This window comes from Musa acuminata, chromosome BXJ1-1, assembly GCF_036884655.1.
Source record: "Musa acuminata AAA Group cultivar baxijiao chromosome BXJ1-1, Cavendish_Baxijiao_AAA, whole genome shotgun sequence".
NCBI lineage: Eukaryota > Viridiplantae > Streptophyta > Magnoliopsida > Zingiberales > Musaceae > Musa > Musa acuminata.
The window spans coordinates 11,828,477-11,856,325 of record NC_088327.1 but is presented as its reverse complement, the minus strand read 5'-3'; the positions used below and the strand labels follow the sequence as shown (position 1 = coordinate 11,856,325).

Genomic DNA, 27,849 nt, shown 5'->3' with positions numbered 1-27,849 from the left:
CAAAATGTCGATGGAGCATAGCACCATTCGATGCCTCCAGCGTCAACCCGCAGCGCTTCCTCAACGAAGCCCTCAAAACCATCGACGATACGGTCGACGGAGCCTTGTTAGATATCATTGGTACCTGAAAAGTAAAAACATCATTGCCATATGTTGGATGTGTCGACTCGTGCTGTATGTGATTGATTTCATACATAGCATTAGATCTCCCAATGATAAGAACAAAACCATAAAACTTGGGATGGAGGAGGTCATCTCAAACTGGCTCATCAGTGGGCAGGAGTGTTGGAGCTGCATGCACTCATATGTACTGCCACAAATTAGCAAAAGGTAGCTACACTAAACATAAGAATAAACCATAAAATTCTCAAACAACAAGCTGACCACTGGGAACTTTGGTGATTGCAACTACGACAGCTAGCATTTTCTGCAACGAACAAGCATCAAGATGTTATATCATGTGTTCCTTAGAAATGCTTACTATTTCTTAAATGTCGTTGCCAGCCCTTTTTTTTTCTTTTTTTTGCATCGACAAGAATTTGATGACATGTAGTACACATAAATTAGACACAACATGATATTATAAGGTAATGTTTAACATTTATTTCAAAATGGTAGAATCCAGTATTATGTGTTCCTTCAAATGCTTACAATTTCTTAAATATCTTCAAGCCTTGTAGATGAAATGCCTGCAAAAACATGTGAATGAATGTCTGCCATCCTTTTCATCCTTTAATAATTTGTTTGAGAAAGAGGAATTTTACCATTGTCAGGAACCATCTGTTTGTCACTGCTCAAACTGTGCTTCTTCCGAACCTTTTCTTGTTTCATGTTTTCCAATCTATTGCTCTCTAGTTCTGCCACTTTCTGATGCAGCTTGGATGCTGATTCTGCTAACTCTGAAACAACAGCAGATTCAGTGTCAACATATAAAACAATAAAAAGGCAAGAAAAACAAAAGCTGGGTCATATAAATACGTGGTCGTGTCGGGTGTTCCATCGTATTACATTATATGCTGATTTGTTGAAGTTAGTTAAAACCATAATTTCGTACCGTATCGAAGTTTCGACGTTCGTTCGGTACGGTACAATATAAAACTGTATATCGAGTGATATACCGTTTGGTATATCACTTGATATATATATTTATAAAAGGCAACGTCGTATCGTCTCGATGACGTCGCCTCGCTTATATATATATATATATATATATATATATATATATATATATATATATATTGTTCCATCCGGTAACGAGCGGTCCGTATACCGATAAGCTGACGGACCAGTACGTACCACCCGTATCGAACGATATTATTCGAAATTACATACCTTGGTTAAAACAATATAAGAACGAAGACAATACTTCTCCCACTTGCTTATTCGCTTATTCAGAACAGTTCGAGTAAGTGATGAAGGAAAGATACACCCTATTAGAAAGAAAAAAAATAACAATTATCATTTTGTTAGTGTTATGTTCGTTTTATTTTTTGAGCTTTAAATAATAGTTTATTAAATTTATTTAGTTCAGCAAAAATCGGATATAAGTTTATTTGATATTTATTTATTATTAAGAGTCCAAGACTCTAGGTGGAATTATATAAATAAGGATGTATCTGTTTATTTTTAACAAGCAATGAAATATTAGTCAGTCTTTTGACAAACCCAGTTCATTTTCCTCAAACTAATCATCCTTTTTTCTCCTTTTTCTTTTATGATAAAACCCTAGGATCTTATCGTACTAAATCTATACTATAGATGTGTGATCATCCCAAAATACTATAGATGTGTGATCAGTAACATATCTATATTAGTTATCAGTTAATAAAAAAATTATCAATAATCAAGCTTCCATAGTACTATGAGAGACAAAACTGAAGTAGATGGGAAATAGATATGAACGAACAACAATTACCTCACTGAAAAACTTGTCACATTGATTTGAGAACCTTAGCCGGATTTGATGTATGATCTTGCTTTCTTAACTAATGATGATTCCTAAGTCCTATAGATGTGTGATCAATAACATATCTATATTAGTTATCAGTTAATAAAAAGAATGTCAATAATCAAACTTCCATGATACTATGAGAGACAAAACTCTAAAGTAAATGAGAAATAGATATAAACGAACAACAATTACCTCACTGAAAATCTTATCATATGAATTTGAGAACCTCAGCCTGATTTGATGTATGATCTTGCTTTCTTAACTAATGACAATCATCATGTATATGCAAATTACTTTCCAACTATTTTTCAATAAGCCAATATCACATTATTTTTATTTTAGTTCACAATATAAATAATAGAAGAAGCAACCAAGAACACAGAAGTTTTAGTGAAGAAATACATGATTAATTACCAAATCTCACAGTGTCCAAGCTACCAAAACTAATAAAAAGTAAAAAAAAAAAACCAGACAAGTTGCTTAAACGTCCTTAGAAGATCAGAGGATATGAACAACAGCAAACTACCAAATGAACCTAAACATCCTAATGGTTTATCAGACTGTAAAATTTCAGTAAACAATATGTTCTTGCAAATCCAAGATCAACCTCTTTCTTCAACCGATACTTAATAAAACCGATATTTAATCGAACTAAGTAACACTGTCTCTAACCACAAATGACAATGTAATTAAGTTCAAAATCACTATAATATCATATGGTCTTGGGCTAATTATATATTATCTAATGTAATTAGTTATATTTAATATTTTGATCCCTATACTTTCAAAAGTTACATTTGTATATTTACGAAGTGAAATATTTAACGTTGTTGCTCCAATAGAACTTCTTTCTTTTTTTTATTTTTAATCTTGTGAAATTATCTTTTTAATCCTATATAACGATTTCATTATTTTACTTTCATAAATATAAAAATCTTATTATAATTTTTAAAAATATATGAATCGAAATAATAAAGATTGCTAGTTACATGAGTAATTTGTAATTAGCCCCGTGGTCTTCACCATTCCTAAAGGATCATTAAAAAGGAAACAAATCAAATATCATGCAACAATGGAAGGTGGACATTGTATAGGATCAACAACAAGATAGGGTTAAACTCGCACTAAAGTAACTTACCTTGGCCAGCTCCTCAGACCGATCGGCGCCAAGGGCAGTGATTTGTGGTGCTTGCCTGGAAGAAAACAGACAAATGATCGGTGACGAAGGTGAAAGATACACATCGGGCAAAATGGGAAATAAAAGGGGAAGAGGACGAGACGAAGACGGAAATGGAGGCAGAAATCGAAGGCTCCGTCAACCATGTCGTCGACGGCATTGAGGACTTCGTTGAGGAAGCGCTGCGGGTTGAGGTTGTAGGCATCGAATACCGCCTCAATCTCGCTTCCCTACATCGGCCTTTTGAGCCCCTTTCTAGCTTTCACTGGGATTTAAGCCGCAGCCGTTGCACCGGGACCACGCAATATGGTCGGTCTCTCACGTACTCATGTGGCGGCGCGGCGTCGGCCCCTCATTCTCCTGCCACGCGCGGCTCCCTCCAGCTCCATGGGGCCTCCATCTCTCGATCGCGGGGTTGCAACCGATGTGGACCGGAGCGAGAAAAGTCGCGGGACCGAGCCACTCCAAGAAGGAACGATAGAGGAGGAGGAGGAGCGAAGGGGAGCCGCGGGGGGGGGGGGGCGATCCACTACAACAACCAACGATGGAGCAAGAGCGAGGGGAGCCGCGGGGCCGAGTACGATGAAGATAGAGGACGCGGCAACCGCATCATTACGTGATTGGCGAGAGAGAGAGAGAGAGAGAGAGAGAGTCTAATCGAACAAAACCCCTACCGATGAGATGGAGACATCCAACTGAAAGGAGGTTATTGTTTTTTTGTTTTTTATTTTTTATTTTTTTATTTTACATATGTGTCCAACCATATATATATATATATATATATCGTATGTATGTAAGAAACAATTGGCAACAAGCCTGAAGAGATGAGATGATCGAGTTATGTTGATGTCATCAGCTACAGCTCGAGTTTTGGGTGCACAAACAGACTAATGCAACACAAGTTTGCCTCAGGTGTGACTCATATCATATATAACTATTATCATTCGCACAGGAATCATGAGAATGAGGGGAAGAATTAACCTCTCTCAATCTGCATGGTATAATCCTCCTCAACAATACATCATTGTTTGTAGAGTGAGACATGTTGGTTCTGTTCCATGCAATATCATTATTTCTATCCATTCATCCAACTTGTCTAGCCAAAAATCAAAACATATCTTGGTATATTCTTCTGGGTGGTTCTGCTAAAAATCACAATACATGATTAAAGAAGGAAAAAAGAAAAGGAACAAATCATAGCCAAAGAAGAAACAAAGTGAATGGACAAACCTTTGGTTGAAACTTGAGTTTCTTGTACAACTCATTTCTCTCTTTTTCCCCGTTGAGCTCATCTTCCATCAGCCGAAGTGAAAGCATCCGCAAAGCCTAGTGGCCCTGTCGGAATGCTGGTGCGGGTGTTGTCCAAGCTAGCGAGGAATGAGGTCGTGGCTCCATCCACATGGCTGCGGTCCTCCAATGCCTGCCATTTCTCTAGTGCTTGCGGGAGTGTCATGTCGAGGTCGATGCCGTAGCTTTCCTCTGAGTCTGGATCTGAAGGCTTCCAGAGCTCTGCGAGTGACGAGAGAACATTGACTGTGTGACTCATGTCCGGCCTTTGGTGAGGCTCTCGAGCACAGCAGTGGCCAGCGAGCTCCGCAACAGTGCTGATGCTAGCTGAGGTATCGTCATCGAGGTCGATGGTGGGATCGATGGCCTTGTGAAATGCATCCTTGTTAAGCAGCATCCTCCAAAACCACGTCACCAAGTGCACATTCTCCTCGGGTTGGCTCTCATCCAGCGCCTTTCTACCAGTGATCAGCTCCATCAGTATCACTCCAAAGCTAAACACATCAACCTTTGTGGTCACACGCCCAGTAACTGCAAATGAGTTAGAAGGATCAGTAACATTTCATGTTTTCGACCGACACAAGAATAGGAAAACCATGGTAACTTAGACCTGTATGAGATGCTAATCGCAGTTAATTTGATGAATCTTTACACATGAATGACCGAACCTGACCACAAGGTGAAGACTCTAAAAGGCCAAGACATAAAGTAAAATGAAGGTTTGTCAATTCTTTTGTCCATGCAAATACTTTTTTCTTGTCCATGATTGAGAAACATGTAATAGATGATGCACTTAATGTGTTGTAACAAAAGAAAATATTAGTTTGATGTGGCCAAAAACTAAGAGAAGCTCTATCGATGCATGAAACAACACGCAGAATGCATGTACTATTAGAACTTTTTCTATTTCATCGGCTTAGCTCTGTGGGCAAAATAACCATCAATAATACCTACAGCACCATAATCTGATTGTTGACGACACATACGAAATACAAGTGCTCTCTCAAATTTTCTAAACTAGTTTGTTCATCTAATAGAAGAACATGATGAGAGACTAATGCTCTTAAGTCGACCACACCGCAACCTTCAGATTCAGGGTGATGCTCTTCGTTTGAGTAATGTTTTATACATAATGTATAGAAATAATTGTCCAAATAGCAAACATGGATTATACCAACATTCTTCTCATTTTTTTCAGATTCAAAAACATAATGAGTAGCATAAAACTTATAGGAGTTCATTAAAGATAGGTGCAAATTCTTCGTCATGCTCCTCCATGTAACTCTAGAAGTAAGGATTACCTGCATACTCCGGCGCAAGATAACCGAATGTTCCCGCGACCCTCGTCTGGACAGAGCAGCCTTTCTCATCTGGCGCAAGTCGAACAAGTCCAAAGTCCGCAACCTTAGCCTTCATATCATCCCCAAGAAGAATGTTAGAAGGCTTCAGATCCCTGTGGATAAAGCTCTGTTGCGCCAAACTGTGTAAATACTCCACCCCCCTTGCCACATCCAATGCGATGCTTAGTCTCTTCTTCCATTCCAATGGCTTCAACCCCGAATCCTTCCATTCGAAAAGATGGCGACTTAGCGTCCCTTGAGGCATGTATTCATAGACCAAAAGCCTCTTGTTTGCATCCAAGCAGTACCCAAGCAGAGACACCAAATTCCGATGCCTGACCTTTGTGAGAACTGAGATTTCTGATTTGAACTCATTTAGGCCCTTTGTCCCCATCACACCTGCCTCCATCCTCTTGACCGCAATCTTGGTGCCATCATGCAGCTCACCCTTGTACACTGTTCCGAATCCACCACGACCTAATATGTTCTCCTCGCTGAAATTGTTGGTCACATTCCTAAGGACTTGAATCGAGATCACCATGTTCCCAGTCTCCACAACATGGACATTGCCCAAAGTCGTGCCATCATCAACGCTCGATCCTGCGACCGTGATCTTAATCGTGTCTGGGTCGGATCGCGAATGCCGTGGGAGTATCACGGTCGTGTTTGGACTCTGAACTCTGCTGCGCTGTTGCAGCTTTCTCTTGTAGTAGCAGAAACCCAACACCACAGCAAGGCTAATTCCGACCACCACAGCAATCACTGAAACTACAATAACGCCCACAGGAACAGAGGAAGGATGGCCATTGTGGCTGCTACTTGCATCAGATAACACATTTGGATTTGAATTGCTATAACCGGTCAAATCCTTCCCAATGTTCTGATTCCCTGCAGTGTTCACCAATACATTCTTGCTAAAGCTCGGAATTTGCCCCCATAAGTTGTTGTTCGACACATCCAATTGCCTGAGAGATGGTAAGCTTGCGAGTGAAGCTGGAATTGTCCCGGTGAGGTTGTTGTTCGACAGCAGCAGCCGCTGCAGTGATGCAATCGATCCAAAGTCCGGCGATATCGTCCCATTCAGACCCATCTTCTGAAGGTTGATCACCGTGATGTTGCCACCGTCGTCACAGCTGATCCCCAACCACCCGCAGGGCTCATTACCCACCCAATTCTCGGCAAACCTAGCAGGATAGCCGAAGTCTTTCACAACAGATAGCAAGACTGTCACGCGGGGATCGCAGTCGCCGGGATTCGGAAGGCAAAAGCGCTCGCCTTTGGGGTCTACGTTGACTTCCTTCACCGAGCTCGGGAAGACGGGCACGGGCCCCTGCAGCAGATTATTGGTGAGGGTAACGTTGCTCAGCGACGGGAGCTGGGTCAAGGACCTGGGGACGACGCCGGTGAGGCGGTTGTCCCTGAGCTGGAGGTCGCGCAGGCGGGTGAGCTGGGAGAAGTCCGGCAGCGGGCCGGAGAAGTCGTTGGAGTGGAGCCAGAGCTCCTCAAGGGCGGTCATGTTCTCGACGAAGGAGATGCCGCCGGACAAGCGGGCGGCGCCCTGCTGGTTGTTGAGCCAGAGGGAGCGGAGCGGGGCACCGGCAAAGGCGGCGGGGACTGGGCCCGAGAGGAGGTTGAAGGCGAGGCCGAGGTGGTCGAGGGCGGGAAAGGCGGTGCCGAGGAAGGCGGGGAGGGGGCCGGAGACGCGTGCGGAGTTGGCGGAGAAGTTGACGAGGGCGGCGGCGTCGCGGAGGGAGTCCGGAAGGGACCAGGGGGCGAGGGGGTTGTTGTCAATGAATGCGGACTGGAGTGAGGTGAGGCCGGTGAAGAAGTCCGCCGGGAGGGAGGAGAAGCGGTTGCCGTGGAGGAGGAGGACCTGGAGGGCGGCGAGGCCGGCAAGGGAGGGGAGGGGTCCCGAGAGGCTGTTCTGCTGGAGTTCGAGGCGGGTGAGAGCGGTGAGACTGCGAACGGCGGAGGGAAGGGAGCCGGAGAGGCTGCAGTTGCCGGCCCGGATGGCCGTGACGCGGCCGCCGGTGCAGGAGACGCCGGCCCAGGCGGAACAGGGTTCGGCGGAGGGGGACCAGGCTAGAGAGGGGGAGCGGTTAGCTCCCAGGCCGGCGGCGATGACCTGCATGGCGGCTAAGTCTCCCGGGTCCGTGTCGGACCCGGCGACGGCGAGAAGTAGCGTCATCAGCAGTAGGTGGCGAAGGAAGCAGCAGACCATGGCTTGTACAGCGAGCGAGCAGGTGAAACTAATGTGTGCAGGAGGAGGAGGATGAAGAAGAAGAAGAAGAAGAAGGTGACAAGGAGCACATGGAAGAGAGAAGAGGAGAGAGAAACGCAAAGAAGAAGAAGAAGAAGGTGACGAGGAGCACATGGAAGAGAGAAGAGTAGAGAGAGAGAGACGCAAAGAAAGAAGAAAAGCACATGGAGTGGAGGGAGGACGCTTCCTCCCGTCTTCTGAAACCCCCAAGACAGGATCCAGGCTTTCTCCAACTTATAGGACCGAAACCTCTTGCCACGTCATTTCCTCGGGGGCTCTAAGGTTGTCGATTTGGCCGCTGCGGAATACGCCACTTGGTGTTTTGGCCTTTTTTTGTTGGCTCGCTGGTGAATCCTGAACCCTGATATGGCCAAGACATATTTCGTACCCGGGCTTCCCTTCTCATTTCTATCACCTAAAACAGTAACCCAGAAAGGAATCCAGAAAGAGCTTCAACACAAAGAACAAAAGCTTTCGTGGGTGCGGTTGCGGGTTTGATTCATATCGGGTGGCATATCACTCATCGATCCATCATTAGATGCGACTTACATCTCGATTAGAGGACGTGGAGGTTCACGTGCATCACACTCGAATCGTGACTTAACCCGCAACCAAGTCGTAACACGGAGCACATACTGCAGTTCGTAAACACACCCGGTGATCGAGTATTCCTTCAACGCCAACTGGGGTCTCCTCACCGCCATCTGGAGTCTTGTCACCACTCTGAGAATAAGCTTTTGCGTGTTACATATTTTTGGAAGCCAAAATTTCTCTATCCGACGAAGCGGTGTTAGGCTGTAAGCGTACCGTGGTTCTGGGACCTTCAACATCACGCGGAGTCCGGTCACTGCGAGACCGAATAAACAAGTAGCTACCGAATGATTCCGTAAGCAAGCAAGTTCTCTAGGCCATTTTATCCAACTAGGTGATATGCTGTACGCGTACCTCGTATCTCCGGAGCCTTCCCAACCCACAGCAGATGAGAAACCCGCTTAGCATCATCTCCTTTTGTCTCCATTGACAACCTGCAAAGAGAAGGAAGAGCCTCTGTGAATGCCTTTGTTCCATTTCATTCGCAATAGCATACTATCACAGAACTATAACAAGTGTAGACAAGTGTATGGTCAAGAGGTCATATGCACACAACTCTTTGGTTGTGAATTGCAGTCGAAGAAACAAAATAACAAAAATAAAAAACAACAAATTATCGACTCTCGAAAGCATTCTTTTCTTCAATGAAGTCCACAAATAAATTCATGATCAGAACAAGTTGCAGCAAATGTAGATTTACAGAGGACCAGCCACTTTGCAGTATTTAAGAACTCCTGAGAACAATCATGTCACTGAGCTTCTTCCACTAGAGCATTGGGTGATGCTGAATGATTAGGTTTGAGTTCATAGACTGTGAGTTGTATGATCCAGAGGCAATATTCTGCTACAGAGCAACAGCAGGAGCAATCTTTGTCTGCTCACAAGCCCACCTAAGAATATGTTTTTTCTTCCAAACAGCAATATTAATTGGATAACCTTCTACAATAAGCTCCATCACCAGTCAACTTCAGAAGATGCTCAGTTCAATTTCAGTAGTCAAAACATTGAACTTATTTGCAGAAGCAGAATCACAACAAACGACCCAAAGAATAGCACATACATCAAAGCAAGACTAGCTAGATCCCCGGACAGAATTACTCCTATTTGAAGAAGGGAGAAGAGCTAATGTCCGTACTGTAAAATGACTCATCTAGGATTCCATAAACATTTTCATCCTTCACATCATCCCACTTCAGGACCTCTTGAATGTACTTGAATCCCTCATGGACAGTGGCCCGTTCACGTGCCTTCATCTGAAAGACAAACAGTTTCCGATTGCTGATAGAGGCATAGAGATCCTTAAACTTCACTGCGATGTAGTAGTAAGCATGGTTAGCAAGAGATTGGTTGGTATCGCGTGCCTTCACAGGGCTGAAGTCTGCAAACCACTCACAAACTGTTAAAGGCACCCTGCTGATCTTCTCTTCAAAGGCATCATACTTGTTCAGAAGAAGAACAAAAGGTGTTTCCCTAAAAGAAGAGTGGTTCACTACACTCTCAAAGAGGTCTTTGCTTGCCATCATTTTGTTGCACAATTCACCTGAGCTTTGAGGCCACATCTGGTCATAGTCACTAAGAGAAACACAGAAAACGATAGCACGGACATCTTCAAACATTTCAAGCAACTTGCAGCCTTCATTTAACCCTCTGGTATTTACACGAATCAGCTGGTACCTGAAACAGTGAATTTGGAACCTATCAAGAACAAGATTATGTGAATTGATGCATTATCCAACTAAAAAACTAAAGACCTCCAACAGATGAACTTATATGCCTGCAGGCAATTTAATTTTCTAGATACATACCATTGAAGAACAAATTGATAAATGAAATCAATTAAGGCAGCATGGAGATATATCCAAATGACATACATCAGTACGAGGAAGTGAGTCAATTCATATAAGAGATGCCATGTGAAGAAAGACAAAAGAAGATTTCGGTAGAAACATTATAAAACAACATAATGGTCCTCAAATCATCTGCGGATGTTGCTCCCGTAAAGCTATACCATGGAAAAAATATAGAGAGCTTGCATGAATTATTGGGAACAGCAGCTTATTGCTTTTGGAATTACGTGGTCAACAAATATATGGGCATTGAGAACAGATTGCTTACTTTGTTTGGGGATGCGGGCATTCAATATGCTGAGAGATTTGACTCCTATCATCCAAAGAAAACTCAATAAAAGCAAGGCCATTGCATCGGCTAAATCCTTCGGCATATAGGATGTCTTTCTCAGTAGGTTCATACTCATTGCTAGATATTTCTACAGCCTGCACAAGCAAACACAGTTCAGTTAGGAAACTATATTTTGTCCAAATACCAGTGATTTGTTAGAAATCATTTGCCTGAGCCCTGAAAAATGAAAATTATTCATGATCATGAAAAGGGGCAAACCTCCAAAGCAAAATTATAGATTTCTACCTCCATAAAAAGGATGCAAAAATCTAGATAAAAATAGCAAATTACTTCATTGCTGAAAAACCATGTTGTATTGATTAGCACCCCTGTGACATTCAACAGAGGCTAAAAATTGATTGGCATGTATTAGACACAACTGGTGTGGGCATTATACATGATGGCTTGTGCCAGTTGACATGGCAAACCATGATACCTATACCTAATTAGGAACACAACATACATCATCAAATACACATGAATTTGCACCTTCTATGTAACTTTCTCAAATTAATGTGATTTTGGAAACTACCAGTTATATGTTGTTTGAATATAAACTACTTGCAAAAGGGCACCAGAAAGTATTATCTTCAGAATTATAACACATTTAAATAAATCATACAACATGTGAAGTTAAAACAGGTTAGGACACAAAATAAAATGATTTCAACATCAAAACACAATAAATACCCGATCTAGAAAGTAGCTGGCTACATCAGGAAGAAAATGCAATTCATTTCTTCTCTTATATGTCTCTTGAATTGCAGGATGCTTCCAAGCCTCCTCCACTACAGGTGCATATTCACGAGTTGCAGCAGGAAAAAAGGCATCTAGATCACCCATAGCCATAATCTGAAGCAGCCAATCAGAAAAATGTTTTAATCGTTGGTTGATCGAGTAAACACACTCGTTATGTTTTTGTGCTTCACTTCCACCTGAATTCATTTTACAATGAATAATTTACAGTTAGTAAATTGTAGAAAACGATAATGAGATAAAGGAAACTATGGAAATCTAAACATAATATCAAACTAAAAGGAGACAAAGATCATTGTCAATAATCAAGGTCAAAAGCAGTTGTAACTTGTAACAACACCTCTTGAAAATTCTGATAGGATGGCATAAACTTCTACTCACAAGAAGACCATGTAAAGATCAATTAGTGACACCATTAGCAGATGATATGTTACCTAGACCATTAGCGGATGCATTATAATGCAGTGAACCAGCTCTTTTCCCCTCTAAAGCCTCATCTTCAAAATGCTCACGTCCTTCAAGCAAAGTGCTAAGGTATCTGTACAGGCTGCTTTGAATCATAAGCTTCATATTTTGCATTTCTTCAGGAGAGAATTGGTTTCCGTACAAGTATTTTGCCTATTATGATGAGGAAAAGATAAGTTCAAATTATACAACAGTCAGAAAGAACTATGTAAAGGCCAAAGAGAACCAAATTTTACCATCCAAATGAATAATTCAAAATCTGCAAAATCACAAATTAATCAAACAATATCATGTCTCTAAGAAAGAATGAAAAATCTTTTATATTTCTTTGTGTTCTCCTAATTTTGATAAAGGAAATCAAATTGATTGATAGAAAAAATTGAACATAAGTTGGCAAAGAAAGAGACAAATGTAAGATGGGTTTATCTGACCTTCGAGAGGGATAAAAATTCCTATGGTTCATTAATTTTTCATTTTCGTTACATTTTTTTCTTCCAAAAATCTCAAAACAGAAAAATGTACTGAAAAACAAAAAGTAGAAAATTATCCCCAAAATGGTGTTCTGTCTTGGTTAATGAGCACAGATACTTGAAATTGCTTGTGTCCATATTAGATATGTGTTCGATATGATACTTCGAGTCCATATTGGATGCTCGAATGCTTCCATGATACTTTCTGAGAAAACTTTGTTTTGCTTACATATTGAGCTTTTGATTATAGAAATGGATAAATGCTTGGATCTCTTGTTCATGTAAAGCATCTTACTTATGAAATTAATTTGAACATCTTACTTCATTTGTCATAAGATCTTGTTATCTTCTATATATAAACGATATATTATTAAAAGTTACACTTTTTTAATAAGTTATGTGCAATATTTAGTCAATTAGTATTTATCATAAATTGTACTTAGCTATCCTAACACTTCAAATACCTTGTCAAACTTTGTCATATGTGAATTTATGTTTACAAAATATTTTTTACATTGTCATATCTAAATTCATGACATACCATATCATAGTTTTGTAACTTTTAAGTATCAACATGTACATATCACATCTCATCAGTATCTGGATCCATAACCATGTTTTGGTTCTCATGTGGAAACCAAAATAAAGAATATAGTTACTGAATGGATGATCTACCTTGAATTGCATATTTCTACTTATAATGTGGTAAACAGGCCACTGACATGGTGCCAAATGAACTTTTCAAGCTAATTCTTTGTCGCAGATAAGTGTCAAACTGTAAATTAGAACCTCCACCCGGAATCCAGTAATACAAGAAAGTCGAAAGACAAATAGCTCTTCAAATTTATGCACTTACTAATTCAGATTTATGTACACTGGCATATGCCGACAAGTGATGGGAAACTTGAAGTTTATGTGCTGTTAACTAAAACAGGCTTCTTCAAAATGAACTTTTAATTCATTCATTCTTCAACAGGACAATAGACAAAAAAAATACTAAATAGAACATCAACGGCAAGTTAAAAATGGATGGATGGACTTGTGCGAGTGTGAGATCTGGAAACGTCAATGTACCAGCAAGTTTAGGTACATGAACTGAACAATCAGAATTTATCTTCATCCTCCATTAAAGAAAAGGTTCAACCAGGACATACAGCAGGATATTAAAGTAAGACACATTCACAAAATTCTTGTACAATTCAATTAGCCAATAAAATAGTTTATAAGATGAGTTCACCTACGATTATGTATCAATAGCATCTTTCTTAATGCATGTCTTTTCGGACATGTGTGTATGATACGTGTGTGCATGTTGCATATGCTATTGCGTATTTGAACATGCATGTGTATGTTCATATGCATGAATCATGTGTATGTAAAAGTACATGCATACATGGGTATGCACATGAAATTATCTGTACAAACAGTAAATATTAACAAGGTTAGTGAAGCATAGGGTACATAGATGACAAAAAGATCCATGACAAATTGATATTCTAAAAGGAAGACTATAAGTCATACCTGCATAAAGTTTATGCAAGTCATAACATACATTCTGATTGAACTGATATTCAGAAAAGCGTATACACCAGAATCTTATAGAATACCTGTTTAAAGATGGTGCTGGTTCCTGAGCCCTCTAAGCCAAGTAACAAAAGCTTCTGAACTCTTTTTTGTTCCAGATACTCCGGCACAGACCTGACTGAAAATGCAGCTGAATCTTCCTTCGACCCAGGAGGATTCTCAGGAGGTGTAGGCAATTTGAACAATGAACATATGAGACGAGTAGATGCCTACATATCCAAGCACCACACAGCAAATATTTGGAAAATTGATTCACAAGTTCTGGTGCAAGAAACATTAACCTTCCACAGATATATTATTAAAAGATAAATGAGTACCTTTTCCCATATCTTTCCCCTTATGTTATTCTGACCCTCTTCCTCATAAGAACCATCATCATATACCCAGAAATGAGTATCTCGTGGGCATTGCACATTCGCCAACTAAATGGAAAAGGCGGTAGAAGGTTCAATATAAAGTTCTCAGGCGATATATTATTTATCCTCGAAGTTCTCAAGCAGGTTAATAAGAAATGGTGAATGAGGTATAACAATGTCTGCAATGTTCATAGAACCAAAGAAATAACCTGCCAAATCCACCTAATCAGCATGGCATTCTAGATACTAAGCTGCATGGAGTTACATCCTTGCAAAACTATTCAATTACAAGTGACCAAGCATCAACATCAACCTCAAGCAGGGTGGAAGGACACAAAAGTAATCATATGAGACATTAAATGACACATATCAGCTGGACTGCCTATTTTATAAGTGGTAACTAACACATCAGAAAGTAAGATATACTGAAATATCCAAGAAAATGAAGTACTTCGCAATATGATTGAACAAGAAGTTCTGAACATAGTACCAGTATCAAGCCAAATACAGCAAAGGAGACAGCATAAAGTGAAGAAAGGTCCTCCAAGCAATAGACACTCAGAAAGAAAATAATCAATTCAGAGGTGCACACGGATATTAATTGCAATAAACAGACTCTTCTTGGTAAAAAGACAGCATTAACTTCATTGTGCAAAACAAAAATGTGTTCTACCGCCTTAATGACAAAGAGTGTGATACCATTTCTGGTGCACAATCCATACAAGGTATAACGACATGTTGTGTCCTTGCTACTTAAATGTTAATGATATCTCTAGTTCAAGGTATAACAATTATGATACAATGTTGACACCTGGCTCAGCCCTTCTTATCCTTGTTTATGATTTTCTGGATTGAAATAGAATGAAGTTTCATTAGCAATGCTGATACCACAATTTTGATATAGATGTCAATATCCATTTATATTGGCATCCACATGAGGAAATTCTGATCAAGCATTTTCATTTACTTCGTCAAACCAATATTCCCTGGCAGAGTTTTCTTTCCTTATAGGCATCACTCCAGCAACGCATACCATAAACTTCTGCAAGATATTACCATAATATGTTGATTTTCGAAGAGGTACTGACAGGTAAAAGCAGGGAAATTGGACCAGCTAGATCAAGTCCTAATATATAGAGTTACTGTTCCAGCACGTATCATAATCTTTTTGCACTTAACAATCACAAACTCCTCTGTCGTAAACTAACCTTGCATATCTATGCATTTTGAGTTTAAAATGTATCTTGCTTCTGAGTATAACTTCATTGCACTTAGAGATGTTATCTTTTTGTGGTGGTATGCCGGCATTGATATTGCCTTGGGCCTCAACATTGACCTTTTCGCTTGCTTGTGCTCATTTTTTCTCTAGGCCTCTCTCGTTGGTAGTAGAGGGCCAAGGCCATTGAGTTTGGGGCTATAACAGGTGGCTTTTCAAAGAAAATGAATACCCTAAGAGGTCAAGAGAGATTGTGTGATTCTCTTGCATTTCTCCATTGATAGTGTAACTTTTTACTTCTCTCTTGCCCATGAACATAGGTTAAAGTCTGATTCACATATATCTCCATCATCTTGTATTTTCCTTTCTTCCTCTTATTTCCTTCTTTGTATTTTGCATCTTTTAAGACTCCAGTTTAGTTCCACAATGGAAGTGGGAGAACTATTGAGTTGATTTATAGGGCTAGATAAGTCGACTACCATTAACCTGAGTTTAAGTATTTTGAACCAATTGTTCAGATATATCAAGTTAAGAAGTAACTCTACTAGTAATATCATTAAAAACAAAATGAAATCAGCAAAAAAATGAAAACTACATGTAAATAAAATCTCATCGCATCTTTTTAGCTAATAATTTTAATATAAGAAATGAAGTTGCAGCAAGTGCGCCCAAGGTATTGTATTTCAAGAAGAACCTTAAAGGCAAAGTAGTTCCACCTTAAGAACCTTGAGTTCTATCCGTGTAATTTCTCGTCCATTGATATACACCTGTGTGTTACCATTGCTTGCATCTGACTGTAACTTTCCTCCTATATTGAGTTTCGAACTTATAATCCTGTCAGGCCTCTCACCTTCCTGCCACCAGTTCCAACAGTTAAAAGTCTAATTGGCTGCTCAATCTGAAGCAACAAGTTCATACAAAAAACACGATGCAAAAAATACAAACTGAAATATAAGCAGATCATATATTATTAGACAACCAGCAAGCTCCAAAATATTAGGAGAAACCAACTATGTTCCATCGCAGACTTGTTCTCCACTTGATTAATAGAATTCGTGTCTGTTAATGTGATAAGCAAACTTAATATATTAGAACCTTATCTTGGAAATACTTGCTGAGGATATAATTATTAATCCATCGTAAGAAGGATAATCTATCAGTTATTCAGAATTCACAATGTCCGACCTCCCTCTTCCTTGAGAGTTTTTCTTAAATAATCCAAGTAACTAATTAAGAACAATAAGTCCAGTATGGGGAAGCAAAAAGTCACCTTCCCCCAGAGTCCTGAATCCTTGTCATACCAATATCTCCCAGGCCTCAGTTTCTGAGGCGGCATCGAGCACCCCAAGACTTCATCGAGCTCCTCCTGCTGCAATGGCCGGCCATTGACAACCAATTGCTCTGGTCTGAGCTGGTTCGCAGGGCATTCCCTCTCCGCCTTCATGACCTGCCTGATCTCCAACGGGCTGCACAGCTTAGACAGCATCTTAGAGCACTTACCAAGCCCCGACCTTTTGGACTCGTCAATCGGACGACCAATGCAGCTCACACATTTTCTCCCCTCAGGCATTGACCCCATGGCCTTCAGCACACAATTGCTGCAGTACCTCGCGTCGCACACCAAGCATGCCTCCCTCTCCTTCAGGATGTTACCTTTCCCGCACCGAAAGCAGACGCCCCTCCTCCTCTCCCTCGCCGGCGCCGGCTCCGCGGCGGTGGCGCCTCCGGCTAGGTCCTCCTCCGAATCCTTCTCCGCGCCGAATGTAACCGCCACAGGTCGCGCCGAACCGGAGAAAGAACTGATGCCACGTGCCGAGGAAGTCCTGGCGCCGGACCGCAACGCGCCGCCTTCGGGCTCCGCAAACGCGCACGCGACGGAAGACGACCTAGCCCTCTCAACTGGCATCCTCCGAGGCGGGTCGCCGCTTCGTCGGCGGTTGAACCGAGGCCCACCGGGGAGGGAGTGGCCACAACCACCGGCAACGGAAGCGGGGGCACCGCGGGGCTCCAGAGACTCCACTTCGGAGACGTGGTGGGGGGCCGGGGGAAAGTCGCATCCGACGGAGATGGAGTAGTCGAGGTGCTCCTCGTCGGGGAGCGGCGCGCCGTGCGGGAGCAACCTCCGCAGCGCCGCCTCCCACGAGCCTCTCTCCGTCCCCTCCTCCGTCGCAGACGCCATCTCTATTCCGCCTCTATCGGGGGCTCCGATGCGTAGGGTTAGGGTTTCCGGGATCCATAACTGGAGCTCAAAGGAGGCCGGGAGAGGAGCGCGCACGCACAGCGGAGACGGTGAGAGTCGCAGCGGTAACGGGTGGATTTTAACGGCGTCGGGGAGTCGACGGAATCCTCGGCTTTTAACGACAGCCGGCGTCGATGCTTCACCTCCAAGCGTACGTGCAATTCTCAAATGACCATAAAAGTCGTCAAGCTAGTAATGATTGGGGTCATAAGTTCTCGTAAATGACTTCTCCTATTAGGGGTATATTAGGTAACGAAGTTCAGTAAGCGCTGCGCATGGGAGCGCGTGAGCCACATCACCGTTGCTTTCAGAACTTGGCGGAGCGATGGCGGCGTGGGGTCCAGCAGTGGGATTCGGCGGGGCCCCACAATCGCATGCGGTCACGGTGAAAAGAGAAGGGGCCGACGGAGTCCGTGGAGACAAAATCTGAGCCGTCCAATTATGCTTGTACGTTGTGGCAGACGGACGTCAGATCGGAAGGAGCGTCGGTTTTTGTTGGGGAAGGGTGAGGATCGACTGTTTCCGGGACGACAGCGAACCGCGGACTATCCTCATGATTGTAGACGTGCCCCACTGGCTCAGGTCAATCGATTGAGGCGTCCTCGGGAATCTGTTGCCTGTCTCCCGATACCTTCTCCGTTCATATTAATGACACGTGGATGGTTGATTCCCTTTCGCGCTCGTCGAAGTGATGGGCACGAAGTGCGAACATTCTGCGGAATAGTAAGCTTCTGATAGCGACGCTACTCGCCCAAGAAGCTCAGCAGGGGTGACGTGGTGTGTGGCCGTTCCAATAAGGCAGCGAAGGTTACTACCCCCTCGTCATCGGCGATGGGTCCCACGGTTTGTCTCCGACCGAAGCAATCTGATGCCTGTCTCATCATGCATACGAGAGATCCCACCGGATCACAAGTGGCTTCCGCGTTCGGATGCTTGCCGCGTGGAAGATTGCCTGATTGATTGATTGGCACGCCAGTCCTGGAGTGCGTACTTACTCGCCTAAGAAGCTCGTCACCGGTGACGTTGCCTCTGACGGACCCGATGAGTGGGACCCGCGCGGTCGATGTGACATCACCCGATAAAACTTTTCATGGGACGACGACCCGGGGTCTACAATTACATCATGTTGAGGCCGCTTGCGTGTGCTGACGTCGGCTGTCACTAGACACAGGATCATCCTACAACCCGATCCGAACCCGTAAACCCAAAAGACGTAATCCTAAGCGGGTTATATATGGTTGGGCCCGACGGGCACCATATCGCATCCGCAAACCCCAAGCGGGTCGGATTTAGTGCGGTCTTTGCGCATGACACGAAGCAAAACCCACGTCGTCTGTTGTTGGCGACTCCTTCCCCTCCACGAGTTCGCTCCCAAATAGATTTTGGTCTCTTCTTCTCATATTGTGGCTGTGAAGAGTTGCAAGAACGTGAAGACTTGAGAATGCCAAGTTTGTCTCTCTAAGTTCATGGTGGATCTCTCTAGACGCGCCACTCGAGCCCTTCCCAATCGAACGATCCTAAAACGTGCGAGAAATATCTTTACATCACCCGACTCACAACTCACGTATAGCCTCGGCTTCACATATATTTACATCAATGGCATCAAATTAATACAATATTCACATTAGATGTAAGCCAGCAATCAGATGCCAAATCTCAGAGAGCTTATTGAATATTTGTTGACTTGTAATTTTACCTCAATTTTTTTTATTTGACAACATGGCAAACATCAATTTAGAGGTAATCAAATATAATTCATATCTTTTTGCTGATATAAATAAAGAGAAAAAGATTTAGGCAATATTTTGAAGATGATGGCATGATCGTTAATTATTTCAACTCTCGGGCCAATTGCTCCAATTGCTCTTCAGCTGCCGTAATAAAATGGCGATCCATCTCCTCCCACCGGATGCCAGCTCGCGCTGAACGGTTACGGCTCTTCCCCACCCCCCATTTCCACGACCTAATTCCCAATTCCCCCTCTTCCGTCTCGATTCGATCTTTCCAATCTGTTCGTCTGGTAGTAGAATCGGTTCCCCGGTGCTTCTTGCGTTGAACTTCTTGTTGTTGAGACTGATCGAGGGGTTTCTCGGTGTTGCAGGTGATTAGAGACGGTTCCTCGTCAGTTTTGATCGATGGAAGCCGCTACGAGCCTTCAGTCTTCTCGATTCCTCTGCAAAGTTCCCGGATTTGGCCCGAGATCGTGCGTCTTAGCCGCCCACCGGTTCAGTTTTCTCTTCTTTGATCCCAAGCCTCATCTCTCCACCCGGGGGCTCAAGGTTTTTGATGTAAGTTCGGCTATATTTTCCCAAAAAGTTTGCATCTTGATCAATTTGTTTGGGATCGTGATGTTTTGATATACTTTCTCGATGAATCTGTGGCAGGGCTATTGTCCGATATCTCTGTCAAAGCAAGGACAACGACGAATTGGTGCTCGGAGGAGTACTATTGTTAGGGCATCGTCGTCCTCCCCCTCCTCGGACCCGATCGCTCCTCTCCAGCTGGAGTCGCCGATCGGGCAATTTCTGTCTCAGATCCTCGTCAGCCATCCTCATCTCCTGCCTGCGGCCGTCGATCAGCAGCTCGAGCAGCTTCAGACTGACCGTGAGGCTGCGAAGAACAAAGAGGAACCTACCCCTGCGGACACCGACATAGTTCTGTACAGGTAAAAGGTAGTTTTTGTTTTGTTATAGTTGCATGATATTAGAGTTTTGTGTAGATAAAAGTTCCAACTTTTATGGTGAGAAAATAATGATGAACAAAAGATGACATCGAAATTATTAGGAGGATTGCGGAGGTGAAAGCTAACGAGAGGAGAAGGGCTCTAGAGGAGATATTGTATGCACTGGTCGTCCAAAAGTTTGTCGAAGCTGATGTTTCCTTGGTTCCTGCTATATGTCAATCGGCCGACCCTTCCGGGAAGGTCGATCAGTGGCCACCGGAGGATGAGAAACTCGAAAGGTTGCATTCTGCTGAGGCTTATGAGATGATCAAGAACCACCTGGCTCTTATACTGGGGCAGCGGACGAGTGACACAAACACGGTGGCGCCTATCAGCAAGCTTAGAGTTGGTCAGGTGTATGCTGCTTCTGTGATGTATGGTTATTTCCTCAAGAGAGTGGACCAAAGGTTCCAGCTTGAGAAGTCCATGAAGACTCTCCCTTGGGGATCAGATGTAGAGGAGAGTGCCATTAAGCAAGCGATGATCGATGAATCAGTTCCATCTGCTCAACCGGAGATAGCTCACCCTGAGGTGTCATCATGGTCTTCTCCAAGCTTTGGCCAGGGTGGGATGAAGCCCTGCCGCCTGCGGTCCTATGTCATGTCTTTTGATTCCGATACTCTTCAACGACATGCCACGATCAGATCGAAGGAAGCTTTTAGCATCATTGAGAAGCACACCGAGGCGCTATTCGGGAGGCCTGAGATTGTCATTACACCCGAGGGAGCCATTGATTCGTCAAAGGATGAACTTATCAAGATAAGTTTTGCGGGATTGAGGAGGCTTATTTTGGAGGCTGTAACCTTTGGTTCCTTCCTATGGGATGTCGAGAGCTATGTTGATTCCAGGTATCATTTTGTGACTAACTAGTCACCTGTGATCAGACTTGAAGGATCGATAATGCAAGGATGTTTAGTATCTACAATAACTTCTACAGTTGTTGCCAAAGTTGAAGATCAAAGCAATGGCAACGAGGGCTGTGTAAACTCAGATCCTTGTAGTTGAGGATCATAAACATTGTACAAAAGTAGGTTCCCTATAATTGTTCTTGATTTCAAAGACTTTTTCTGTGCAATGGTGTTTTGTGTGATCTCTGCTTGTAATTGTAATATGAGATTTTGTTGTGTACTGAAAGCACCTTGTATCATTGATAGATTCCATTGCAAGTAGTGCCAAACTTTATCATGGGGAGTCTGCTCTTTGATGCTCATTTCAAGCTTATGTATAGGCAGCTCATTGGTCCCATGATAACCTTCCTAATATATTCTTCTTTCTTTCAACAAACCTGTTCAACAATGGCACTCCAATTGCCGTTACTTCAAGAATACCATCCCCTCTGTCATCTTCCTCTGCCCGGGAAGCAAAGTCGAACATTATGGGGAGAGTTTATTTGGTGCGCAGAGCAATCAAACTTTTATCCAAATTTCATTCGAGGCAAAACAAAAAAGACCTTTTTTGTTTGTACTATGAAATCAAAACCAGGTTTTTAGAGGAAAGGAAATTCTTTGGTGGAGAACATGGGAGAGACGGAAGCAGAACGGAGAAGACGAGAGGATTGCCCGAGTCATGATGAGCGGTCGATCAAACTTCCCCTGTCCCCGATGACCTGACAACTCGGGGGAGCAGGAGAGGAGAGACGGCGTCATCGCCGTCGCGAGGAGGAGGAGGAGGGCCAGAGCCACCGTATCGCGCGCGGCACCGGCCATATCTCCGATCGATCGATGTAACAGCTACGCGAGGAGGGAGGTGGTGATAGCGGTGGCGCCGGGACAGAGTGACCCAAGAACCAAACGTTTGACTTTTACCCGTTGACCCGATGCCACGTCGATGGGTGGATGGCCGCCGCGTCACCACTCTGCCATGTGATCAGAGAGACCATGTGGCCCATGGGGGACCTGCAATTTTGGTCTGATGTGCCGCGGGCTAGAGTTAGTTAAGGGGAGCCGTTGTTACTGTATGGTGCGTGGGCATAGTTTAGCGGGAGAGCAGGTTAGGAAAGAGATGGCAAAGAGTTACGTTAACGGAAGAGGGAATGGGAGATTGGTGAGAGTGCAGATTATTGGAAGATATTTAGGATAAATCAATACAAGCTTTGGAAACTTTGATGAGTTGATGTCTATTAGGTTCTAAGATGACATTTCTCATTTTTCTAGAAATTTTCATTTCACCAATGCCACAATAATGATCAATCAGCAACTTGAACTGTTTTAATATAATGTCAATTGCATTTCCTATCAAAGTACATTAGTACTTTCATTGTATATTATTTCTTGATAAAATATTGAATTAAGAATAAATAATAGGGAATTGTATTTATAAATTCAATTATTAATTATCAAGCATTTAATCATGGAAATCATCTGCTTAACATCTGCATTCTTATACAAACACATAATTTTGATACACTTCCATATTTCATGCTTGAAATAGTACTAAAAAGAACAGTACTCCCAAGAAATTAAAGAAAACATATTGAAATTACATGATCTTCTTATGTGATTGCTAAATTACATGATCTTTATATTTTATGTTGGTGGCCATTTATAAATACAAGAAGAATGGTGTTTAAACAAAAACTGAGAGAAGCTATAATGGATAGAAACAATTGATCACTATGAAAGAATCATCTTGACAAGAACTCCAGGCTCTTTGAGATGTCATTTTGATCTTCCCAAGGTGAACTCCAAGCTAGGGATTACTGGTTCTTGATAAGAACCATTTGCATCATCTGATGTGCAAGAGTGATCCTGTTTAAAGGCCAAAAAAATAGTGTCATCGACTGACTTAAACTTTTGTAGATGGAATGAAAATGATCGATCGGTGAATTAACATGATATTAGATCGGAAAATTATTTCGGTTTATTTAGGATCAATATACAAAAGGAGTGAAATTTAACCAATCTCTTCTCGAGATGTACGTTTGAATATGTATGCAACACTTTTTGTTCTTGATAGAGACCAAAAAAAAAAAAAAATTGTATCAGTTGAACTACATTGATCATCTTGTTTAAAGTCGAAATACAATGACGAAATCCTCGGAGGACAAATTAAGTTGCTATTTGGTACCTCAATTTGTGACGAAAAAGAAGTCGATTGTAGCGCATCTGAATTGATTTCCTTCCAAAGTCCTTGGCTTTTTTTTCTTTTTTTTTTGCAAAAATAGAGAATTATTTAATATTGATGCTGAGAGAAATAACATAATATATATGAGAACAAATTCAACTAAAGAGCACAATAAACTAATGATTAATCAACTTATTCCTCTGTAACATAAATCAAAATGCTGCCTAAGAACCAAAATTATATCATAAGATTAAGACTAAAGGAAAAAAAAATACTTTTGGAACAACCAAATGGTCAACCCAAATCCAAATCCAAGCACCCATTAGCAACATAATGAAGCTTGGTGAGAGGATTGACCATTCTAGATTGTGCATATGGGGCTGGATATTCTCAAATAACAATGACAAGGTTGGCATTGACAAAAGTAAGGCCTATGATCAACTTTTCTTACTAGTGAATTGGATGCTTTTTTGCTGGACTTTAGCTTTAGATCACCTTATAAGATCTTAAAGAACATAAATGGATATATAGATAAAAGTAAAAGCTGCCATGGTAGTCCTGAAGTGGTAGTGGAGTCAATGTTCCAACCCTAATGAAGCTTAAAGGCATCTTTTAAACCAAAAGCTACATCTTCTAATGAAAAAACATGAGAGAGAGAGAGAGAGATTTGCTACCTAGATGAGTTACTCCATCCTGTGGTAGAGTCCAAACAATGGTGCTGGTTTGGTGCATCTGAGAATTTGTGCACCATTAGTGTTAGATCACTGTTTCCAAGTGCCAAATCCGATTGACCTTAAGAAAGAGGAACAGATGAGAAAAATACACTTACAAAATGTGGATGACATGAACTAATTTGTTGAGGATGAGCTACACGGATTACCTGAGGAAGCTGCAGGCTTGTCGGTGGATTTGGTTGTTCTATACATCTGCAAGAAAAGGAATAAAGGATGGAAAAAGAAGTTGAGAAAGGTGAAGGAGAGTGAGATGAAAAGAAAGAGAAAGGAGGCAGTTGTTGGTCTTTTTCTTGTTTCTTGATGTTATTTATAACGAGGTTGATGCTTTGTAATTTGTTGAGAGGTTTGTATTTATATGATCTCCTTATTATTGTGAAATGATGCCTACTTTTCTTCTGTTTCCGTGACTTTTTCTACGTTTGGCAGTTTTCCTGTCTGTGGAGAAGCAGACTTAGAGAGAGAGAGAGAGAGAGAGAGAGAGAAGAAAGGCTTGAGCTTTAACTTGGGAAACACATGCAAGTGGCTCTATACACACACAGAGAGAGAGAGAGAGAGAGAGAGAGAGAGAAGAAGAAGAAAGGCTTGAGCGAGAGAGAGAAGAAGAAGAAGAAGGGCTTCAGGTTTAAGTAGGGAAACACCTGCAAATGGCTCTTGACATGGGCTGAGAGAGAGAGAGAGAGAGAGAGAGAGAGAGAGAGAGAGAGAGCTGGTGACGATGAAGAAGTAGGCTTGTGCTTTAAGTAGAGAAATACCTGCAAGTGGGCCTTGATATGTGTTAAGAGAGAGATGACGATGATGATGATGAAGATGAAGATGAAGAAGAAGAAGAAGGGGGGCATGAGATTTAAGTGGGGAAACACCTGCAAGTGGCTCTTGACATGAGCCAGAGTAAGATCTTTCACAGCCATAAGCTCCAGAATCGACTTCGGTGTCGCTCCTGATGCCAAACCATACCAAAAACCACACGTTTTCTCAGATCAAACAAACACACAATGATCAGGATCATCTTATGAATCCTATCCTATCATCAACCATCATCGACCACACTAATCACAGCTGCAAAGAAACGAGAAGGGGTGCAAGAGGCCGCGTACTCTCATGTCCACCGAGGAGCTCGATGGCGTGGACGAAGCGGGCGTGGAGGCTGCTTGTCCACCGCATTCTCGGCGCCCTGATGGTGCTCCGCTTCGTTGGATATCTCGGCGTCGATCTCGACCTCATCAAGCTTTGTGTGGCCTCCAATGATCCGACGCCACAAGGGAAGTACTCGTTGGACCAGTGCAAGTAGGAGCTCATCAAGTATGCTTCGTTCGGATAACCATTACATGAAGAAGAAGACATCTGGTGTTGGAGTCCAGACTTGGGATAGATTGGAGCACCATTTATTGGCGTAGGAGACGACAGTGGTCCTTGAAACCTCTGAAACACGTTGGCCTCGGAAGAGGACATGGCGCACGCGAGAGAAAGATCGATGCAAGCTCGGTAGCGACCGTCATCGCCGGAGGTGGCAGAAGAGACGACGCCGGGAAGCCCGATGGTCAAAGATAGATCAGGCGAGGCAGTAGAGCTGGTTCCTGTAGATTCCCCTTTCAATGGCATCGTATGGTCTCCTCTGCCAGTCTCAGCTTCAGTATCTACTTGAAGTGGAGATGCTTTGCTTGAGGAGCAAGAAGGAAGTGTCTTCTTCTTTCTCTGTGATGCGATCTAAAGAAGCAAAAGAAGACAGCGATATTAGTGTGTGTGTGTGTGTGTGTTTTGGTAGTAAATATAGGGAAAGATATACATGGGAAAGGGGCGGGGAGTTGAAGGGCAGATGGGTTCTCTTCTGCTTTATTTGAGTCTGCATGAATGTGGGAACAATAACACGAGAGAGAGAGAGAGAGAGAGAGAGAGAGATAGAGAGAGGAATGCGTAACTTTGAGGCTTCCTAACATTTGAAGTTATCTCATCACTTTCTGACCAAGCTCACAGTGATTCATTTCAAACACCACATGATATGAGCTTAAAAGAATCAAGAAAAGCTAGAGAGATATAGAGTGAGAACAGATGGAGGAAAGTAGGCACAATGGTTTATATTAGATACTCTTTCCCCGTTCAATATCCTCTCTCTCTCTCTCTCTCTCTCTCTCTCTCTCTCTTCCCTCCTATATGTATGTCACTATCATTGTTGAAATAAATAATGCTAGAGAGAGAGAGAAGAGAAAAAGATACCATAAAACATGCTTAAAACATGGCTGCTTAACCTTGCCCAAAGACACTGATTTGCTGTAATCCATTTGTGTCAGCACATCAAATTGCCATTTAATCATCAATCATCTATTAACGTTTTCTTGCAAGAAAACAGCACATCTGATGCCATTATCTGTTGGCTTGTCCAAACTTTCTTCTGATCACTGAATCCACTGTAATCAGACATACCTTGAATCTGTTCATTTACATAGAGAATACCTAAGAGAAGACTTTGGAATTATTCTAAATCTTCAAATCATGATCATTGTATATTCTGCTTTGATTTAAATTAATTAGGGTTGTCAGGTGCCTAATTGTCATGTCTCATTGACTACAATGATTACTGTTTGATCTCACTGTTTTGATTTAAATAAGTGCTTAACAATGTACTTTGATCACATAAATTATGTAGTTCTAATTCCCTTTTAATACTCCCAAATATTCCTTTGTGAACTTGCAGCAACCATGTCTAGTTTTAGATCAGTGACATATGTCTGTCATGACCACATGGTCTTCTCCACTGCACAAAGTTGACTGTTCACAAACCCTAGGTTCATAAAAGCATAGCTAAAATAGCACATGAGATATGGTTTGCTTCTGTTGATGACTTGTTTTAGACTAATCACCTCAAGTAGATAATTGAAATGTTCTTTCTGAAACCACATAAGACAAAGAAATATTGAGATAGATGTGCATGAGTAGTCCACCAAGATCTGCTTTGAATCCAATGACATGGGGTTGCAGGACCTTCTCTTAATATCCTGCTGATTAAGGCCAAGATAAACACTTCTTTTATCCTTCTCTTCATGCTTATGAATAACCCATAATTAATGATCTTAAAGCCAATAATAACTCAGATTGCAGTCCATATCTATACAAGACAAATGCAAATGCATGTCTCAGACAAGGTGGTAATGAGATATGGTTGCTGTTGAACACATTTGGGATTAGTAGTAGGATCAAACTCTCAGGGTTGCACTTAGACTCAATCCAATTGTCATTGTGGCTCCAGCTCATCACATCTAGAAGCTATAATGACGTAAGATTACGATAAACTAGTTCCAATTGTTATTGTGATTCGAGTCAAAAAATAATAATCTCTTTAAATAGTTAAAGGTAAGGTTACGTACGTTGTTGATCCTCCCTAGACCTCTATTAACAGGAGTTCTCCGTATGTCGTTTCTAGTTTCAATTAGTGTGGTCTCATTTATAATATGATGATCTCATTAGA

General features: G+C 42.1%; 4 protein-coding genes across 6 annotated transcripts; 1 reads left to right on the top strand and 3 right to left on the bottom strand.

Moving 5' to 3' along the window:
* Positions 1-4,055: 4,055 nt before the first annotated feature.
* LOC103990921 (receptor protein kinase TMK1) lies at positions 4,056-8,146 on the bottom strand. Of its 3 annotated transcripts, none has more exons than XR_010513451.1 (3): positions 5,717-8,146; positions 4,359-4,946; positions 4,056-4,273 (listed from the first exon to the last, which is right to left on the bottom strand). XR_010513451.1 is itself a non-coding variant. In XM_009410221.3 (2 exons), the coding sequence occupies exons 1-2, from the start codon at positions 8,127-8,129 to the stop codon at positions 4,417-4,419; spliced, it is 2,943 nt and encodes a 980-aa protein (XP_009408496.2). In that variant the 5' UTR covers positions 8,130-8,146; the 3' UTR covers positions 4,056-4,416. The 3 variants fall into 3 exon arrangements, 1 of the variants encoding a protein (XP_009408496.2); XR_010513448.1 differs by having other exon boundaries at positions 4,056-4,270; positions 5,717-8,145; XM_009410221.3 differs by having other exon boundaries at positions 4,056-4,946.
* Positions 8,147-9,572: 1,426 nt separating this feature from the next.
* Positions 9,573-18,039, bottom strand: LOC103990934 (extra-large guanine nucleotide-binding protein 3). The gene is made up of 8 exons (XM_009410243.3): positions 16,902-18,039; positions 16,348-16,485; positions 14,377-14,481; positions 14,083-14,268; positions 11,975-12,158; positions 11,475-11,719; positions 10,722-10,879; positions 9,573-10,280 (listed from the first exon to the last, which is right to left on the bottom strand). Exons 1-8 carry the CDS (start codon positions 17,808-17,810, stop codon positions 9,707-9,709), a joined length of 2,499 nt encoding a protein of 832 aa, XP_009408518.2. The 5' UTR covers positions 17,811-18,039; the 3' UTR covers positions 9,573-9,706.
* Positions 18,040-19,757: 1,718 nt separating this feature from the next.
* On the top strand, positions 19,758-21,777 carry LOC135673786 (UV-B-induced protein At3g17800, chloroplastic-like). The gene is made up of 4 exons (XM_065183095.1): positions 19,758-19,890; positions 19,972-20,158; positions 20,255-20,535; positions 20,655-21,777. Exons 2-4 carry the CDS (start codon positions 20,006-20,008, stop codon positions 21,460-21,462), a joined length of 1,242 nt encoding a protein of 413 aa, XP_065039167.1. The 5' UTR covers positions 19,758-19,890; positions 19,972-20,005; the 3' UTR covers positions 21,463-21,777.
* Positions 21,778-23,025: 1,248 nt separating this feature from the next.
* On the bottom strand, positions 23,026-26,208 carry LOC135680682 (probable transcription factor KAN2). Its single transcript, XM_065194789.1, has 6 exons — positions 25,484-26,208; positions 25,250-25,326; positions 24,536-24,581; positions 24,330-24,447; positions 23,659-23,734; positions 23,026-23,339 (listed from the first exon to the last, which is right to left on the bottom strand). The coding sequence occupies exons 1-6, from the start codon at positions 25,986-25,988 to the stop codon at positions 23,250-23,252; spliced, it is 912 nt and encodes a 303-aa protein (XP_065050861.1). The 5' UTR covers positions 25,989-26,208; the 3' UTR covers positions 23,026-23,249.
* Positions 26,209-27,849: the final 1,641 nt, after the last annotated feature.

What these genes read in the sequence shown, in the direction of transcription:
- LOC135680682 (XM_065194789.1), bottom strand. Translation starts at nt 25,988, where the DNA reads ATGCCATTGAAAGGGGAATCTACAGGAACCAGCTCTACTGCCTCGCCT. An exon ending in ATGTCAAGAGCCACTTGCAG is followed by an intron (nt 24,582 to 25,249) that starts GTGTTTCCCCAC and finishes CTTTTCTTGCAG; the next exon opens with ATGTATAGAACAACCAAATC. An exon ending in CTTTTTCGTCACAAATTGAG is followed by an intron (nt 23,340 to 23,658) that starts GTACCAAATAGC and finishes GCCTTTAAACAG; the next exon opens with GATCACTCTTGCACATCAGA.
- LOC103990921 (XM_009410221.3), bottom strand. Translation starts at nt 8,129, where the DNA reads ATGTGCTCCTCGTCACCTTCTTCTTCTTCTTCTTTGCGTTTCTCTCTC. An exon ending in TCTTGCGCCGGAGTATGCAG is followed by an intron (nt 4,947 to 5,716) that starts GTAATCCTTACT and finishes ACTCATTTGCAG; the next exon opens with TTACTGGGCGTGTGACCACA.
- LOC103990934 (XM_009410243.3), bottom strand. Translation starts at nt 17,810, where the DNA reads ATGGCGTCTGCGACGGAGGAGGGGACGGAGAGAGGCTCGTGGGAGGCG. An exon ending in TAGAACTCAAGGTTCTTAAG is followed by an intron (nt 14,482 to 16,347) that starts GTGGAACTACTT and finishes TTTTCCATTTAG; the next exon opens with TTGGCGAATGTGCAATGCCC. An exon ending in TGCCCGCATCCCCAAACAAA is followed by an intron (nt 10,281 to 10,721) that starts GTAAGCAATCTG and finishes TCACTGTTTCAG; the next exon opens with GTACCAGCTGATTCGTGTAA.
- LOC135673786 (XM_065183095.1), top strand. Translation starts at nt 20,006, where the DNA reads ATGGAAGCCGCTACGAGCCTTCAGTCTTCTCGATTCCTCTGCAAAGTT. An exon ending in GGGGGCTCAAGGTTTTTGAT is followed by an intron (nt 20,159 to 20,254) that starts GTAAGTTCGGCT and finishes AATCTGTGGCAG; the next exon opens with GGCTATTGTCCGATATCTCT. An exon ending in ACCGACATAGTTCTGTACAG is followed by an intron (nt 20,536 to 20,654) that starts GTAAAAGGTAGT and finishes CGAAATTATTAG; the next exon opens with GAGGATTGCGGAGGTGAAAG.